This window comes from Parus major, chromosome 12 (genome assembly GCF_001522545.3).
Source record: "Parus major isolate Abel chromosome 12, Parus_major1.1, whole genome shotgun sequence".
NCBI classification, from domain to species: domain Eukaryota; kingdom Metazoa; phylum Chordata; class Aves; order Passeriformes; family Paridae; genus Parus; species Parus major.
In genome coordinates, this window is record NC_031781.1 from 14226136 (window position 1) to 14246320 (window position 20185).

General features: G+C 42.7%; 1 protein-coding gene across 23 annotated transcripts in view; it reads right to left on the minus strand.

Moving 5' to 3' along the window:
- The window catches only part of MAGI1 (membrane associated guanylate kinase, WW and PDZ domain containing 1), a 336388-nt gene that overhangs the window by 13933 nt on the left and 302270 nt on the right, over nt 1-20185 (minus strand). For 18 of the 23 annotated variants that reach the window (XM_015640900.3, XM_015640906.3, XM_015640905.3 and 15 more), the window contains 5 exons: nt 16231-16447; nt 10467-10544; nt 7734-7825; nt 6638-6830; nt 3149-3442 (listed from right to left, as the gene is read on the minus strand). In XM_015640900.3, coding sequence (XP_015496386.1) covers nt 3149-3442; nt 6638-6830; nt 7734-7825; nt 10467-10544; nt 16231-16447 — 874 coding nt within the window. The remainder of the gene's footprint in view (nt 1-3148; nt 3443-6637; nt 6831-7733; nt 7826-10466; nt 10545-16230; nt 16448-20185) is intronic. The other 5 variants (XM_019008089.2, XM_015640907.3, XM_015640895.3 and 2 more) reach the window with 1 other exon arrangement.

A 20185-nucleotide genomic window follows, 5' to 3' on the forward strand; every position in this document is an offset into this window, starting at 1 on the left:
TTGTTTTTGTTTTGGTTTGGTTTTGGTTTGGTTTTTTTTTTTTTTTATTGTTTACGTATGTGGGAATATGGTGAAGGGGAAAAGGAAAAAAAGGGTTGAAAAGGGAAAGAGAAGGTTAAGGGTTAATTAATTAATGCATCAAGCAAAAGTTATTATAGGATAGCTTTGCTGCCAGTGTTCAAAACATTGGCAATCAACTAGTTGAGTGCACAACACTTAACTTCTTCCACAAAAAGGTGTTTTGTTAATCCCTCAAAAATCCCCCCAAGTGGATTTCTGCTAATAAATGGTGCAATTTTTATTGACTACAACTGCACTCAGCAGCTCCATTATAACCCAAATCTGATTTTGTTTTTGAAGAAAAAGATTGAAACTGTTTGTAGAAAGCTCAACTTTTCTCCTCCAAGATTACATCAATGTCAGCCTCTCTAGTCCTTCCCTAAGCCAACTGCTGTTCAAGCTTCTGCCAATGTTTTGTTCTTTCTCAATTTAGAAAGATAAAATCATTCTAGGCCTAAGAGGGAGTGTGGCTCCCTTTCTACCACACAGACCCACTCTATCAGCGCTGCATGGGGAAGCAACATGAAACGTTTTTCTTCCATTGTGAATAAAGGTACTACCAGGGAAGGCACAGGACCACTACAGATGGGCCAAGACTGACAAAGGAAACCTGTTTGGTGCCTCCTCAGCCTCTACTAACCCTTCCTCTTTTATGATCTTAGATGGCACCAGGTGAGAACAAAGAAGGAATAAGGTTCTCCTCATTCAAATACCTCTAAAACCACACACAAAACCATTGGGATGTCTGACACACAGAGCGAGAGCACTTTAGGATGAATGTGTTCTGGAGACAAAATTCTCCTCCTGCTCCATGCAGTTGTTTTGTTTCAAAAACACTGGGCTGTCCACAACATGCAGAATTGGGACACAGGGGATGCACAACATCACTCAGATAAATCCAGTGAGCTTTCTTACAGCTCCTTTACGTGGGCAAGAGGCCTTGGGGCACACAGCACATGGTTAAAGCCATGGGGTACACACAGTGGTCATCTCACACTTTGCATCCACAATACATTCACCCTCAAGATGCACTTTCCCATCTCTGCTGCAGTCTCCATTTGATTAGTAGTTTTAGAGATATACACACACATGACAACACTAGAAAGACCATAAAGAAGAAAAGGCTAAGACAAGGATATGTGAGGCTGGAAAGATGCAATGAAAACTGGCAGAAAGTGTTAATATTAATTACAAACATTAGGGAGATTTCCTTCTTTTTTTTTTTTTTATTTTGCCATGATGTTAGAAAGTTTCTCTTTCTGGTAATACAAAACCTCATCCAGTTTGCAGGCTGTTTTGAGGATATGAGTTTCTACTCTATCCAGTCCACTAACACAGACGATAGAGCCCACACCAAAGTGACCAAGGTGGGTTTTAGAACCAGTTTGGCCCATCTCTAAATGCTACCCATAAAAGAAATAAACTACAAAGCAGGTCCAGAGCAAGCACCAGACAGCAGAGGGAACACATCTCATGCGGAGTGTTAGGAAAAAACTGAATATACTTGAAAAAATTAAAGGAAAAACAGTCACAGATCAACAGATCTCCTTGGGAGCCCCTGCACAGAAAACTTCCAGTTAGCAAGTATTTTTGGCTAAAGCAAACACAACTTTTTACAACCTCAGGTCAAGGTTTCTCTGCAGAGAAGAGTTACAGCATAGTCTTCATACAGTAAAAAGTTATTTACATACATCTGCAAATCTGTTCAGAAGATAAAAGCACGCCCTCCGTTCTAGACTGTGTTCAGTTTAATCTGTTTTACATTACACCACTGTGTAGTGCACCAAAACACCTATCTTGGAAGAGCAGTTTCCAGCACCAAGGAGAGTGTGAGAGAGCCTAGAACCTGAGAACTGACAGAACTCAACACACTAGTTTTATACCACACGTTTCCCCCTTGAAATATCTGCTGCCAGACTACCCACAGCTCTGCTAGAAATGGCCTGTTCCACATCAACACCAGCAAAGGAGGTGGTGCTCCCTCGATGTATTACTAGGGGTGCCACTGATGGGCAATGGCAAGAAATGTCAAAAATAAAGTCTAGGAGAATGAGGGAAAAGCCACTTCCTGCACCTGTGTGCCCCAGGAGCACTCAAGCTGCACAGGGAGCCTGCAAAATGTTTTCTCTGCAGACCACAGCACTGCTGTGAAGATGGCCAAGGAAGTGCTCTGCCCTTCCTTTCCTTCCACCCCTATCACGTACCACAGACTAAGGGAACACCTTCCTTTACAAAGTACAAGTGGATGCTGCATCCGGCCTCATTTTGGAGGAGATGGAAAGGGAAGGAAATAGCATCTCTGACTGGCTTCCTCCTTGTAATGACACTTCTGCTTGAGAACAGACTGTTCTGGGCATATTTGCAAAACCAGCTTATGTACATCTCTGCAGCAACCCCTGGAAATGGGTGTCTGCCTAGCAGAAAGACTGTCTTCAGACAGAAACCAGGACCACCTCTATTAGGTCAGGATATTACATGTGACATAGCTTAAACTTAATTTCTTCCTACTCTGAAGAAATGCATTTGGGAAGAGGTGAAATGGATAAAAAAAAATCCTGTTCTTTAACAGTATTCCCCATTTTATGTCTCACCAGCAAGCACTATTAATTAAAACTTTCCAGCATGCTCACAACATAATGATGATCAGAATAACCCTGATTGCCAAAGAGGAGTTAATCAGTTTAAGCATTACTGCTTTTAAATCAACTGGCTTTATTCCACCATCACAAGACATATTTCATTCCACCTGCTACATTTCTGCATGGGCAAACGGCATCACTGGGAGGATTGCCAGCTGCTCCTCTGAGACCAAACCCCAGAGAGGCTCTCCCACAAAGTGAGCATCAGGAGCTGCCATTGGTGGCACTTTAGCTCTTCAGGTTGGGATTTCTTATTTCGCTTTTCTCAACTCAGTGACAAACAAAACCCAGGAGGCAAACACCTACCAAGTCTTCGCCTCTGACTGAACTATTAATTACATAAATTGGGGCACGCTCGTGACTTTTAATTAAACAGATCCCCACTCGCCTCCTTGGGCTGCAAGCCTGGCGTCTCGCTTGAGGTGCAATGAAAAACGCGCAGGACTCACCGAACGTCGTCCCTGCCTCGGGCCTGCTCACCGACGAGACGATGACGAAGCCGAAGCCCTCGTTCTCTCCGCGGCGGATTTCCACGTCGTAGGGCTGCACCACGGTGCTGACCACCCCGCTGCCCCCGCCGCCGCCGCTGCCGATGCCGCTGGTGCTGCCGCTGCCCGAGCTGACTGTGTTGAGCGAGTTCTGGCTGCCCTGCGGCGTTCGCTTCTCCTCCGTCAGCGAGGCCGGCTGGTTGCTGCTGTGGTGGGAGGAGGCCGGGGATGGGACTTCATTCTCTGCCTTGGGAACTGGGGACGCGAGAAAAAAAGACTTCAAGCAGGCTGCGCCATTTAGTGCTTGGAAACAGCTGTCTGCTGAGAGAAGGGTGGAAGAAAATCACCTGCTTTGGTCTGTTATACCATGGCCATGCTTTCAGATGTCACCACCAACAGCTCTGCTCAGTGGCGGCACTGCCTGCACACACTCACCCTCAGCTGTGTGCAGACAGGACTTCTATCCAAGGATATATTCAGCCACTGTCTAACTGCAGCCTGCTTAAACCACTGCAGTGCTGTGTGCTTGGATGCTCTGGAGCATTTTAAACCTGTATTACATCAGTTCAAAGGTGTCTCCTCTAGCTATTGCATCCCCACTTCAGTTATACCATATGTACATAAATATGCACAAGCCACAAGGACAGGCAATAATATCTCCCAACAACATCTTTTGTGTAGTTTTAAACTGAAAGCTATCAATTAGTGCACTGACTGCCTTTGATTAATGGGATCTTTAGTAATAATAATAATCTCTCTACATGAGCAAAACAACTTGTGAACCATACACTTCTGGACTGAAGAACCAGCAACTATGATCTGTACAGTCTGGTACAGATATTAAATATTGTTAACATTAATAATAAACAAGTGTTTAACAGCAACTGAAGTTGGAAGGAGTATTAGTTTAAATCTAATCAGCTGCCACAAGACTTGAAGAAATCTCAAAAAAATTGCTTAGTCTAGACTCTGCTCAAGTGAGGGCCAACTATACCTAATATCAGTCCTGACAGATGTTTGTCTAATCAGCTGTTAAATATCTCCCCAGGCAATCTATTGGTTGTGATATCTGACTTAAATCTTCCCTGCTGCTACATAAGGCTATTATTTCTAGTGCTATCTAACAGGCATATGGAGAACATATTATTCCCTTCCTCTTCGCAGCAGCCTCTTATAATCTCGGGGAGTTTAATACCTCCTCTGCTTTAAGCTAAAGAATCCAAATTTGTTCAATATTTCCTTTCAGACCATGTTTTGTAGAGCTCTCCTTATTTTCCCTGGTCTTCTGGACTCCCTCCAGTTGGGCTCTCTCCAACTCAACTATGTCTTTCTTGAAGTGCTGGACCATATTGCACTAAGCCATCATCTGCTGGGAAATCAGGAGAGTTCCCCCCTGCCTACAGCCCTGCACAGTCTTTTTCTTCACCTGAACCAACCTCAACACAAAGCTCGTGGCCCACAACAGCTTCCACTTCTTGTTACTCAGCCTGTTCTCTGCAGTCCATTTGTGCAGCATATTGCACTTGTCCTTGCTGAATGGCTGCCTCTGCTAATCAGGTCACTTCTCCAATTTAGTGGATCAAAATTAAGTTGAAGATCTTAAAAGCATCACCAAGAAAATGGATGGCAAACAAAATCTAAACCTGTAAAATCATGATGCAAAAAAAAAAAAAAAGACTTTAAAATATCCTTGGATAGAAGTCCTGTCTGCACTTACATACTCAAAAGAATGTACTAAATACATAGCATTCTTCATATTAAGAATACAGGAGCATCAAATTCCCCCTAAATGAATCTCAGGACAGAGAGTACTCATTTAGGTGAACTATCTTTTTCTACTGGCATACAGATGACAGAAGGAACAAGGGACCAAAATTCAGGAACAGCCTTCTCTACAAAGTTATGCTGAAATTTAAAAGCTTGCAAATATAAGGGGAAGGAAGGGATTCTGAATAATTTATCCTAGAGTAAGTGTCCACATTTGCAATGATTCAGAAATAGCTCGATCTGCAGTAACATGCCTCTGAATGAAATATCAAGAGAGATCTCATGCATCTAAATCTTTCATGGTAATTTCCAGCCTGGAGGCTGTAAAACTGCATAGAAAATCTACACACAAAAACAATACCAAAATTCAGCTGCCCTTCCCCTTCCTCCCAATGCTCTTCTAAAGCTTCTCTCACACCAGACCTTGGTCAGGAACTAAAGAGAGGCTGTCAGAGGAGAGCCATAACCTGGCATTTAATCCACACTGGGAAGAAGGAAAGAAATGAGAAGTGAACGTTTATTTATTATTGTGCAGAAGGAGCTCAGGCCTGGGTAAGAACACAGAGCTATTTTAGAGGTACTCTTCTAGTCCTAACTTCTACCGAGGACCTAATTTCCAACCTGAATGTTATTTTGATTCTCTCTAAGATCAAACCACATCACTGCCTATTTTATCTGATGATGCCAACACTTGAAAAGCTATATAATATCCTCTTTTTTTGACAGAGTTAAAGCAAATCCCACACCTCAGTTCCTAAAGGTACTCAAAGGGACAGGCAGCACTCAAAAGTTACTCTCCAATATTAAACATAAGGCCACATGTTATTTAGAAAGCTCATGCTTGTGTCTTCATATTCTCTGCTATCATGACATTTTTCAATCACTTATCTGGGTGCCAAAATGGTACCAGGCAATGTCACTTCTCTTTGCATCTTTGTCTTTCTGCCACCTTCTTTTTCGTTCATTTAGATCCTACACTTGTGCAGTGTGTGCACAATGCCCAGCATAACTCAGCATACAGAGAACTCTCTAGATCTGTGCAGCCTGGTCTAGTGGAAGGTGTCTCTCCCCATGGCAGAAAGGTTGAAAATGGTTGATCTTTAAGGTCCCTTTCAGCCCAAGCCATTCTATGATTCTGTGACACACACCCTGGCCCACCAGAACCAACGTTTAGAGTTTCCCATCCTGAGGTCATTTGACTACATGTTGAAGCTTCCCTGAGCCTGGGACAGCAGCCACCACACACCAGAGCCCTCACTGGCTTCTCTGCCCTTCCATCCCCCTTCTGTGGACTCTTCATCATCTTCTCCCTCACTCCCTGTTTAAGCACACATTAATTTTGGGAAGTATACAGAAAATACAAGCAGTCAGCCATACTGTATGTTTGCTGCATAAATTGAACTAAAAATTAAATATTGCAACTGAACAGTTCCCCATTTTATCAGCACCCTTATGAAGACTGGGAAAGCCAACTAAGAAAGCCTTGACTGGGAAAAAAATACTTGAAACTTATTTGATCAGGAACAAAAAAGACTAAAAACAGGCAAAAGAGGAAAAACAACAGTACATCCCTTGAGTTTTCCCAGCACTAGAAGAAGTTTTTTTTTTTCCCTTAGACCATTTGCAGAACAGATGGGATCCTGGCAAGAAAACCTACCCCTGCAGGGTGATACTGCAGCCTACCTGTGTAAACCACTTTGCGCCTGACGGTCAGATTGACATGACCTTGTTTGGCCGCCTGTTGCATAAGCTGGACCACAAGCTGGTGTGATTTCCCCACCACAGGCGTCCCATCCACACAGATCAGTTCATCACCCGATCGCAGGCGGCCGTCGGCGTCAGCAGCACCCAGCGGTACAATGTGACCGATGTAAATCTGAGGAATTAGCACAGGAGGAGAGAGATAAATGAGAACCAGCTCAACAGCCAGCTGGAAGCAAGGGGCACTCAGACCTGATCTAGTAGGGACAAGGAATCGTTGACAAATGTCTGCTGGTCAGGAAAGTTGCTCCTGTGAAAGTGGCTCTATGTGACTACAGCACATTGTGGAATTGTAATAAATTGATATCTTGTTTCTTTAGGCAGTCCACTCGCTCTAAGGACAGACAGCCTTGGGAAATGTGTTCAACGAGACAGTGACCAGACAGAAGATGGTTAAAAGCACTGAGGGTCTTGTCAGGGAAGCTGAGATTGAGTTACCCTTTCAGTTGCCTGCAGGGTTTACAAGCTCTGCACCACACACTTGTCCACCAACTCAGTCTTGGTTTATCTTCAGTGAGTTCTGTGGAGTTACTCTAGCATGAGACAAATTCATGGTCTCTCTTCCCATAAATGAGCAAAATAATTTTGGCAGGGGAAAACATGGAAATTCATGCTGCCACCATCTAGCTGTGACCTGTGCAGCACAGGAAAGGATGACACCTCCCACAGGCACTGGATTTATGGTAAAGAGATTAACTGAATTCAAGGAGAGAACTGAGCATTCTGAGATCTGAGAACCTGGCATCCTAAGATCAAAATACTCGCAAACATGACCAGGACATCCTGCCCTCAGTGTCCAAGGACCTATGTTTTCATTTGGTTTACCATTAAAGTAGAAGGAAAAACCAAACCCATTTCAGCTATGGAGTAGTGGAGTTAATTCGGAGGGAGGGTGGGGAGATGAGGATATATATAGTCCACTAACTATTTTAGTAGTGATGCTAAAATAGTTCTGCACATCTGCACATTCTATTGCTGTGTTTCTGAAAGATGTCACAAACCAAAACATGATACTTACAGGTTCTCCAGGCTCATTTCCACCTAGAATCCTAAATCCAAACCCTGTTTCCTTTCTCCATAGAAAGATATCCTGCTCTTGATAATCTGGAACTGAAGGGAAAGAAGAAAAACTATCATTTTTAATCAAAATACCACACCTTTTTACCCAAATCAGGACTACTCAGATGTATATAAAAGGATATGCTATGCAATTTTAACCTTTAAATAAGACCAACTCATTTTTACATAAAAACAGAGATATAACTATCAACATTTATAGTTTTAAATACTAAAGGATCATTATTTAAATCACTATTAAAAGTTAGGCAGTGGTTTCTACTTTCTAGGTATCTAATTGTGACTTGCCCTTTATTTATCACTATAATATTTCCTTCTGTCAATATTAGCATCATTACCCATTGCAAGAGCCTCTTCCAAGCCATCAATAAATAAATGTGTACAGCAGAGAATTATTCTGCCAGAAACAATACAGCTGCCTCCTCTTTCACGGGAGACAGAAGAGCCAGTTGTTATGACTTCTACTGTTTAATTAACTTTCCCAAGCATAGTTTTCTACCTGTCTACCAACTCTGCTTTAAATAACTATGGGACAGATCCCCAGGTGGTGTAAATCAGACAGGCTCCACTCAAAACAACGCAGCTCTCCTCACTGGCTCATGTGCAGGCTCTGCAAAAGCACTGAAGAGATAAAACCAGCTGGAAACATAAAAAAGCCCAACCTCACCTACTCATTAGTATGGAACACCAGCAAGGTTTTTACAATGAATATTACATACAGTGAAGTACTAACCTTGAAGCGCTGTTGAACAGCAATGTTTTATATTAACTTACTCATGCTTGCTTTCATCCCTTTTTTAAAAATGCAAGACTAATTGCTAACATTATATCATATCAGAAGACAACTTCAGGTTCATTTAATATTTATTGGATAGTATCTATAACATTGACTAATTTTGTAATGATCCCCTCCCAAAATTTATAATTAATGATAATAAAAAGCTGTTGCTTTACCAGTCAGCTGCCTATAACTTCAGCAAAGAAACCCAAGTATATAGCTCAGGAATCCAATTTAAGTAAGTGCCTACTCAGACACCAGATGCAGCACGTTCAATGAAACATCATCTAGTTTTCTGTATCTGTGAACAGGTTGTTTTCCACTGGCATCAGTGGATGTCAGATTGGGCCCTAATTGGATTTTACACTGTCTGTGCTTATTGTGCAAAAATTTGGGTCTACTCTGGTGCTTGTCAGTGTTAAGACTTTTGGTTACCTCTGAAGGTCTCTCTTCAATGAGTTAAAATATGACATGCATTGAAGGACTGGGAATACTAAAAATTAAACGAATAGGAGGTGAATGGTAAGGTACAGACGTCTGCTTCGACACTTTCATTTAAGCTAGCTTTACAGATAATATTTTTACATTTTAATTACCTGCAATTATAAGCTACGCTTAACACCCGTGCCCTCACTGAATTAGAGGCTGATTTTTGTCTAGACACAATTACAGAGCACTGGGGTGATGAACACGCTGGGTGCCTGTGTGGCTCATCTCCTCTGGCTGAAGGCAGCTCGCCACGCACAGACATGCAGCACAACAGAATCCAGACAATGAATTAATTGCTGTTTGTCACTGCCTTCAGCAAGGGGAGCGTGACAAGCAGACACAGTCAGGAGTGTCTCTCAGCCCTTTGCAGGCTGTTTTGGCAAAGGCTGGCCCCAAACAATTAATAGTGTGTGCTGGATCTGTCAGAGGTAAAGCGGCTTCTGTAGAGAGCTCAGGCGTGGGCCCGTGTCCTCGGTGTCTCTCAACACCTTCCCATTTGTCACCCCTCCAGTCTCACTGAGCGGTGCCGTATGGCCCTGGGTTGGGTCCCAGCTACACAATTAACACTGCTGGAGGGAACAGCACCAGCCATGTCAGACCAAAGCAACCAAAAAAGACAGGTGTGCTCCCAAAAGAAGCCAGTGCTTTCATACAGTGCTTCTCCCACAGTGAGGATTTCAGCGAGGTGGAACACAGATACAACAGACATACAGACAACAGACCTTTACACAGAATGAAAGCTCCTTTTACCACTTCTTGCAGCAGCTCTGCAGGGCAGTGATTCACTGGCACAGCCCAGAACACCCATCCACCCCCAAGCTTCAGAGGTGAGACCCTCTGTGGTTCAATACTGGAGAATTATTTTAGGTTCTCCCATTATTCAGTTGGACTTCAGAGGAGCCACTTTCCTTACTCAAAGGGAGCATGGTGCTGCTGAAACTTTGTTGAAAATGAATGAAAAATGGCCTTTAGGAGTCATTCACTGCAATCTTGCACCTTGACTGATCTCAAGCATGTCTGACTCTGATAAAACATGTACGTAGCCCAAATGGGTAAAATTTAACAGCAGTGTGCTCATCCCAAATGAAACCAGACCATTTGGAGAGCAGTGCCAAAGTGGTAAGAGGAGTTCTGGGAATGGCAGGAGAGGTGGGTGATGCAGTCCTGTTGATGAGACACATGGGCAAACTCATGAAGGAAACAGGAACACGACACACCCGCCCCCAGACGCCTACACCCTCCAGCCAGGACAGCAAAGCCAGGCTTTGCCCCTGGGTGGCTAAACCTGGCATATGGCCCTGCCAGCCCTGCCAGACTCCCCTGGTGATGCAGATCCCCCCACCACAGAGCAGCAATGACACCAGAACAAGACATCACAAGACACAGATACATTCTCAGCAGTCTTACATTCTCCAAAACTCGTGGAATTGATTTCTCTCTCTCTCTCACCCTTGCTCAGTCCAGTTGCAGGTGAAGGTGACATAGCTGTAATATTAATTTTACAATTTTGCAAAGCTTAATGTATCTGCTTTCTTGTTAGTTCATTTAATTAATTGTGACTTTAAGGGTCATGTTAGGCTTGCATGCACAATTTGTTTAGGTTATATCTACTATGGATTATGACATACTAAGTTTCACATCTCTCTGCACATGTCTGTGCACATGTGGATATAAAATACACACACATATGAATTTACACATTTATGCACATGCATGCAGGTATATTTTAAAAACTTTTTTGTCCTTAGATGAAAAATTTTTGTGAGAATACAAATGTACTTTTCTACAAAAAACCTTTCAACATCATAACATGAGTTAGTTTTCCAAATGGAAATATCTTTGCCTATGTTAAAGAAATTCTAAATACATGGTGATGAACAATGAACATAGTGCTTAATTACAGATCATATTAATCAAACTTTACTATGCCAACTTTAACATGTTATATAAAATAAAAATCTGCCTAATGTGACATCAGTTTCAACATAAGATGGATTCAAGAATGATCAGTGTGAGTTTGCTATAGTCACTGGCTCATTTCAGGCAGCAGCACTTTCAGTGACTCATAGCTTGGCAAAGCACGAAATGTTTAAGGCCCAGATTCAGCAAAGTATATGAGGACAAGTCTGAAATTAGGAGTGGACAGTCTCACTGAAGCTGTTGCAGAGTTTCAGAGTTGAAAAGTCCTGCAATTTAGCCACAGATCTCATAAGGCTCCATATTTGCAATAAATCCATTTTATAAACTATCCCGCTGCAGGAAAATTCAATTTTTTTTTTTTTTCTCTTTTTCCTTTAACCAAGCCTTTGTGGTGGCATGGAAAGCTTTTGAAAGACAGCTTCAGCAGGAGCTCTTGACAAGATGAACAAGCTCACGAGACGTGCTGGGAGCACCACGGTCCCTTTTAGCAACACATTCTCCAAGGGCATGGATACATCTGTGAGCCCCAGAGTATCACTGCAACTGTTTGTCTACTATTAATATAATAAAAGGACATAACCCTTCCAAAGGGCTTTTACTAAACGTCATCTTTCAACTCAGTCTGATCAGAAGCTGGCTGCAATTTTTAGGAGAGTATTTTCTATTTTAAGGGAAAAGTATCTAATGTTTGTGTTGTTGTACAAATATTTTTAGTTCTATGTTACTGCCGATGAACGAACACGCTAGGGTCAAGACTTGTTTGTATTATTTTAATTAGATTTGGGGAGAGAAAAATCCTCCCAAACAAATTGTGTGCCTGAAAATAAAATTCAAATATTAATGATAACTTCGAATATTTTAAAAGCTTTAAAAATTCTCTATCTTGTTCTGCTTTACTTTTAATTAAATGCTTAAGCCCTTCAAAGGGATTCATTAACACATCTGCAATTCAGATTAATTCATTTTGTCACTGCTGTTTTGACAGATGGCCATATGTAGGATACAGTATTTTGCAAAGCAATCAGGCCACATGAGAAAAATTTGACAACAGATTGTGTTAATCTTTAAGGAAGTTTAATAATACATTGAAAAGCAAAAAGCATATTATAAAAATATATTTCAATAAAAGAGCGCGAGGTTTCCGAATTGAGGTTCTCTGCTAAGCCATTCAATTGCTGTTTCTCTCTCTGAGTGCTCTTCAAGTGTGTCATTCCTGGATCTTGGAACTGCTTCAGCTTTCAAACCTTAAGGGTTTGTCCTTCTCTCTGATTCATGTACACAACTCCCACGAGCAGCAATGAGTTACCCATAACGAGGAGCTCAGGCAGCTAAAGCTCAGCACCAGCGAAGAGTGCATTTGTTACCACCACCAAATGCTGTTTTCACATCCGCACAAAGCCGGCTATTCTCAAACGCCTTAACCCGGCAAACACTGGTGACTCTGGGCCAGATTGCAGCACGGCATCTGAGCTCAGCCTGAGCCTTAAAGCATACCTTTGGGTTTACAGCATGGAAATAAGCTCCCTTGGACCCGAGCCCAAACACTCAGCACCTTGCAGGGCTGATCCCCTCACCCTGGGGAGCTCCACATGAAGGAACTTTAACCCGCATTTGTGGAATAAAGTTGCAGTTCTAATCTGCTTCTCCTCAGCCAGAGTCCTGAAACAGTGATGGAGCCTTTGCTTAGCTTTGCATTACTAATTCTAGCTTAATTTTTATTCTTTTTTTTTTCTTCCCCTAAACAAGCAACATCTGTGGCTCTCCCCCGCAGAATTGGAGCACTTTCTGGTATTAAGATGCATTGGGTAAATCACAGAAACACATGCTTTTACACAATTATGGGTTAGCTGGTGCTTTTCAACCTAATTGTGCTCTACCAACGACTTCAGTGAGACAGGTCACATAAGGCAAATACAGTCTTTTTTTTAATGAAATACTCATCCAAAGACAGCTCAAGAAGAGGAGGAAAGAATTTTACAAATTCTGAAAAATTCAAACGCTGCCTTTGCTTTCTGTGTCTACATTCTTATTATTAATGTAAGTAACAGTGGGATGCGCTCCCAGAGAAAAAGGCAGTAGGTATTCATTACAAATTCAGTACTTCTTAGAAATATCTTGGAGAAGAGGAATTCATTTATTGAATAAAACCTCTTTTCAATATTATTTTTAGATAAAAAATAATCTGTCTGGGCTGGAGCTCATGAATTCATCTTCTTGTGTCAACTGCACTTGAAAAATTGCACTATGCTCTTTTTATGCTCAACAATTTCAAAAATGAGAAAAGTAAAACACTTAAGATGACCTAATGCTCTAAAATTCTGTCCTTTTTAAATTCATCATATACTTCAACACAAAGGCTTGTTGCTGTTTTTTCAGTCCACTTGTTGAGGATTCAAAACCCTGTCTCTCAAAAGAACATTTCATAACCCTTTCCAGGCTTTTTAAAATTTAAGGCCAGTAACAGAGGACAAGCCCTGGCCTGAGCAGCAGAAGAGCTGTGCTGGGGCTTCTCAGGTAGTGGAGCCTTCCAGAACTCACCAAATTCCCTGGTAACTGGATGTGTCACCCACCCTCAGTGCTGGCACTAGGGTGACATCCTCCTGCTATGCATAAGATATTCACTTAGTTCTGCTCACACCTCCATAAGAAGGCTGCAGAGAGAGTCACACCCAGCACCCAAAGCTGAGGATGTCATTGGAGATGACAGTCCCAAAGCCTGAGGGAATGGGTGCCCAAGTAAAGGAGAAAGAGAAGACATTTCCCCACCAGCCAAAGGTGGTACTGGAGTTAAACCCAACTGCAGCTGGGTAAAAACACAAAGAACATCACAGGTGGAGCTGCCAGTGAAACTGGAGTCCCCAGGGAATGGTTTATCCCATCACACTCTGATGCTCAGTGTCAGCAGAGGTCCCTACAAATGACCACGCTTGGCAACCCTGGGAATGAGCCTCAAAGGGATGGTTCAGGTGCATAACAAAGGGAAAGAAACACAGGGCTTTATCCCAAGCCCCCAGGGCAGCAGAGCCAGGTTTCAGCTGTGAACCACAGACTCTACTTATCAGACTGGTGATAAATAAGGGCTTGGTGAGGGAAGAAGGAGATGACCACTGACCTCGAAGTAAAACCACCAGTCATGCTTTGGGATTAGACCATGAAAGTAGACAGAGCACATCCAACTCAATTTTTCACTTATCTTTCCTGCTTTTCTTCACATTTCATTACCCACAGCAAAGCCATGTCACCAGCTAAGAGTACAGGTTAATCCCCAGGGAATGTGTTTCACTCAAGCTTAGGGTTGGAAATTCATAGGCTCTTAGACATTTCTAATGGTTTAAAAGGAGATATGACCATATCACACTTCCACCATTCTCCAAAAAACCCTATCTATGAAACCAAGGAATCTCAGAAACACCTTCTGGAAGGGAACAGCAATGGGATGAAAAGGTCACTGATGTTCAAACAGGTCTTATCTGGTAGAAGAGGCAGGAGACAAGGACTGAAGCAGTAGAAGAGGATCAGCCCCACTACAGAGATGCTGGACTATGGAGAGGTGAGACAGGGAAGCTGAAGGGGTGCAGCAGATCCCAGTCTAGCAACAGGCCCAAGCAGTGAGGATTGTGGCACAGGGTGGGAAACCAGCAGGTCAAGAGATTGTGAAGAGGCCCCTGGAAGGGCTCTAGTCCCAGCCAAGGACAAAAGCTCTACAGGATAACTGCAGCCAACGAGGAAAGAGGGAGGATTTAGCACATGGTGTTGGAGGTGACACAGAAGGACGACTGCCTGCCTGTGCACTTCAGGGTTTCCCCAGCTCAGTCTTGGGTTTTATCAGGAAAGACAGGCAGGAGTTAAGGCTGCTAAGCTGATACTTATGACTTATTAGCATGAGTTAAACAGTTAATTAGAAATTAGCTAAGTAGCTGCAGGGGGCCAGAGGCAATGGCAGTACAGTGGCAATGGGAATCACACGGACTGGGCAGCAGAAGGGCCAGTGCCATGGGACACTTGTCCACCCAGGCAGGAGAAGAAGGAGCTCTGCCCACAGCTCTGCAGGGCTCAGGAACTGCTGTCCCTCAGCTCTCACCCCTTTTTCCTATTTCAATGAGCCACACGTACAAGTTCTGTCACTGCACTCTGCAGATCAGCCAGGACCGAGACTTCTCTGGCCCGAGAGCCTCCAGGGTCAGTACACCTAATCCCTAGGAACGGATGGGAAGGGAAGCAGTGCACAAAAGCAGAGACACCTACAAACTGCATTGCTCAGACATTCAATCCAAAGAGATGCATCTTCAGCCAAGAAACTGTGACTCATGATTTAATTTTTCCAGGATAGAATACTTCAAAGTGATTCATTTGGTCAGTAAAAAAAAGTCCTACCATTTTTCAGTCTGAGGTAATGGTTAATTTCTTACTGGTTTCACCAATTTCCAGCTAGCACAATAAAATCAAACTGCAGGTGATACTCTCAGAGCACTAAGACTTTGAAACTTCCTTTTCTGTAACCAAAGTAACTGCTGCCTTTCAAAATGAACCTAATGCTCTAACTCTTTAAGAAGCTTTTACAGATTTGATCATCTTCAGAAGCGCAATTAAAGCAAAGCCAATGTGTTTATTTTGTTTCCCCAAGAAGAAACTGATTGAAACCACATTTATAGTCTTGGAACAGAGTCAAAACCCTGCTGAATTATTAGCCAAGTGTGCAGATTATTAATTGCCATAAAAGCCACTTACAATATGCATTTAATATCTGTATTGTTAAAGTGTCCACTCTGGTCAAAGTAAAATGGCTCAGCTGGATTTTCTCCTCCCCAGAGTGAGGCTGAAAAGCATCTGATATGAATTTCAGCAAACTAAATACTTCCCCTCCTTACTAAAATTCCTATGCATATCAGATAATGAGTCTTAACCTCAAAAAAGAGTTTAGGATCTGGATAGCAAACTTGAAAATTCTCCTCCAGCCTAATTTAAAAGCACAATAAAAATATAGGGGAAAAGACATTCTTCAATTTTAAAGAGATTTTTCATATTAAGCTTTGGTCTAAGTGCCCTTTCCTAGAGACGATCTAAATCCAATCCTCATGAGAGAGCAAACTGCAGCTCTACCAAGTGGATCTCATTGACAGACACCAAATTAACCAGCGGAAGCCTTACATTTCCAGCAGAAACCTTAAAGATTCAGCTCTTTGCAAAGAAAATACACAGGGAGCAGCTGCCGGAGCCGTAGCCTTAGCAACTACACCTGCTTCATACTCACGTCGGCTTTCATACATGCTCCTGGACTGGGCCCAGATTTTGAATGGATCTGGCTTTTTCTGGCCAGAAGTGTCCGGCTGGTCGGTGGCCGGCGCCTCCGGGGCGGTGTAGTCTGGCAGCACCTGGGTGCTGTGCGCGGGGGACGCGGTGTGCCCGCTGCGGTGGCTCGAGACGCTCTGCTGGGAACTGTTTTGGCTGTCTTTCCTTTCAAGTGGTTGCTGTAAGGAAGAGAGCGAGTGGAAAGGGAGAGAACAGACGGTTATTGGTCGCTGAGTGGGTGTTTTCCATCAATTTTTCTCTCTTCTTTGATCAGGCTTTTCTGCGTGCACATAAGTAAATGTGTAAGTCACAGTTTTGCTGCTACCCAGTTAATAGTGGGTACAGTTAAATTACCTGGTGACATATTCTGATAGGCAGACTGACAGAAAGAGATAAACAAAGTAATTTATCATTTAAAAAAAGCGTTTTTCCAACTCACAATAAGACAGATCTAAATCTCATTACAGGTTACTAGTTTCAGCGCACTTATTTTTTTCTGAGTTAAGGCAGAAAATCTCAACAACCTTCTATTCAGATAACATTTGGGTCTAACTTGAGCCTGAAAGAAAATGGAAGAACTACCAGATTTTACCGTGAAAACTCAGACTGTCCCTCTGAGACAGATTCAAGCACAGCCCTTACTATGCAAGATCACTTTCTCTCTGCAGCTCTTGCAACTCCCCACGTTACAAGTGTGTGGACAACAGAGTGCCTCTTTAATGGCTCTGCTCCCCAGAGCATCCAAGGGACTTCTGCAGACCTTAACAAATGTGAAAATGTCTATTTGAAGTTTGGTTTGTTTTAATTAAGTATATTAAAACAGGAAAAAATGCATCCATCTAAACTCAGGGCTTATTCCAAAGTAGTGTGTCAAGAGTTCTGACTGCTTACTATTCAGCTAAGCAGGGTATACAGCTCATAACTCAAATTCACCACTGTGTGCTCAAATGAAGCACAGGTCACATTTGCATTGCCAGGATTTGTACTACTCCATATGCAGCAAAATCCTCAACAAGAGCTCCCCACACTGTGCAGCAAATGCTTTTTAATGCTCTTTTGAGATGAACCTTGGATTGCCACCAAGGTTGAGTACAGTCTCCCACCTGCTCTGGAACAGGGAACTGTGTTCCCAGGGCTGCTGTGACACAGAGAGTGGCTGGAAAAACAGCATCCCACAGGTTGTTTTTCCAACATCCACTATTTCCCAGCTAAAAAGGGTCAGCTACTCACACCAATAAACCTCAGGTGGAAATTTAAGCCTCCTGCTGGCAGAGGAAATCTGAAAACATTGCAGCAGAAATCCACGCTTTCAGGTACTTCTCTCTAGGAACCCCAGCTGGGGAAGGGAGAGAAGCCAGCAGCAGACACAGACTGGATCAGCATGGGGGACTCACTGGCCACAGGTCTGGCAGCCCTCATCTCCCTCTGAACACAAGACCTTAGGCAGCCAATGCTCCATCACAGAGCAGCTGAATTAACTACAGAGGAGAAAGTAACCATAGAAAGTGCCCTCCTTGAAAGTCTTAAAAAACCTCAAAAACCCAGGTAAAATTATTGTGAGGTTGCACATTCTTCGGGTTTATGCTGAGAAAAAAATCCCAGCTTCAACAGCCCAAATAATGTTGACCTCTCAGCCTTGCATTTGAGCTGTTGTTCCACCACCAGCATCTTTTTAAAGGGTATCTCGGTTGACTAGAATGTGAAATTGCCTTTGTCCTTTAAAGCAATTTTGAACAAAGCTTACCTGCTGTGATTACTTATCTGCAGACCTTCAAATACAAATATCTGAACCAATTTCCAACATTTTTAGCTTTTTAAGTGGTAAATGAAACTAATTTACATGTAGCCCTTCAATTTTTAATGAAGCCATTTTTAAACAGATATGCTGGGGATAATCAACTTAAAAAAATAAAAAAAATACATCTCTCGGTCCAGCCATCTGGATTGGTTTGTTTGGCCAAACTACTAAAATAACTACAAGCATCCTGTGAAACTTCAGGCCAATCTCACTGGAAATAGCTGGTTATAGAATGTGGAGGACAGGGACTAAAATGTGAAGCTTTATTCAGCCCTTAGGGAAATAATGAGAACTCTCTGAAAGCTTTCTGATTTAAAAAGAAACAAAGTTTGGACTTCAAAAAGTGCTCTCACTTTGTGATAGAAAAGGTTTAAATTTTGAACAAACTGTGAATTCTGTTTTGCATTTGGATTGCAAATGGAAGTGCCAGCATATCTCAAGCAAAACTACCTCTAATTAAACTGGAGTTGAAATTGCAAAAAATAAGTATTTTTCCAGAAATTAGTGATAACCTCTTCAGTGGGACTGGTGGTTTTCCCAAAAATAACTCCATCAAAAAGCCTGAAACATCTCTATTTGGGAGCGTGAGAGGGGACCAGAGCAAGGGGAACATAACCATGGTAATAAGGAATGCATGCAATTAAATTAATTCAAGACAACATTTATCAACTTTCATATCACCAGAGGAGGCCAAAGAGGTTTGGGGCCAAACTTCTTTCCACATGTTGCAGCAGCTTCAGCATGTTGTACCCAGGAGGAATTGCAGGGGTCTGACCCTGCCATGGGCACTGCTCAGATGAAGTTTGTGTCTTGGTACACGTGGAGCTTTCCCAAGAGGGATGAGCTGACCAAATGCCATCAGAAGGATGGCTGGTCCCTCTCCGCCTTGTGCCCAGCTTTAGGACCAATCCTCCTGGGTCTGAATCTTAGTGCCCAGCTCGCTCAGCTCACACACACGGGCAGGAGAGCAGCAGATGAGCACAGGGCCTGGCTGGTGACAGAGCAGGAGGTTCTCACCTCACCCTGAGGTGCTGATCGTGGTTTTCAGTGTCACGTAAAGCAGATCAGCTGAGCTGTATTGACTTCTGCCAGGAGCTACCCAACTGCTGATAAGCACCAGTGGCTCACCACGAAGACCTTTACCAGATGTGGCTAGACATCAAGGCTATGGTGACTACCTCTAGTCCATTTTGGCAGACTGCACACTTAAATACAGGTGATGGGATAAAATAATCACCTTGCTACTGCTTTACAGCCAGGACAAAATAAATACATGGGAAGCTGGAGCTTCTCATGCCCTGCCCAAACTCCTGGGCTCTGAATGAAGAGGGATGCCTTGTAGAGACTCGATGTAGAACTGATTTCTCTTCCTGACAAAAAGAGGACATTGGCAGAGCCCCTGCCAATAAGGGCTGCTTATCCACCAAAAAATGTGCCAAATCTCTTGTCTGGGACTAGCTGTACATAGGAATTGCAGTTTTGGTCACAGGTCAGCTATGCTGACAATGCACTTATTCAAATCCAAAAGAAAAATATCAGATTTTTGGAAGAGCTTAGCATTTTATCCCTCCTGCAGTGATCCCATCTTCTGATGATCTAGTTGCAGATTTTGTGCTGTGGAGCTTTTTGGAGAAGCTGGTCCTGGCAGCGACACCAAACTGAACTGGAAGTAGGAATCTTTGCCCCCTTGTGGAGTATTTTGATGCAAGCAACAAGGAAAAAAAAATAAAAAGTTTGTTTTCATCCATGTCATACCAGGACCATTGCAGGGGAAAATGCTATAGTAGAGAATTCTCACGCTTAAAGTGTGTATCTCTAGATGTTCAATACAAAATATTATCCATTCTTATTTAAAAAACAATCAGTGGGAAATTAAAAAAAAAAAAGGAGCAGCACAGAGAGCTGCTGGGAGCATATCCTTGGTGAGGGGAAAGGGAATAAAGAACTTGGAAATGCCCAGTCCCATGTATAGCTGGAAAGGGGTTTTTTTTACTAATTTAGTTCTTTCACCAAGGCTGAAAAACTCTCCTTAATATCTGAGAAGAGCAAAGTGTCAGAAGATACACACAGACTGACAAATACAGCCCAGCAAACTGAGCTGAAGGCATTAAAACTTCCA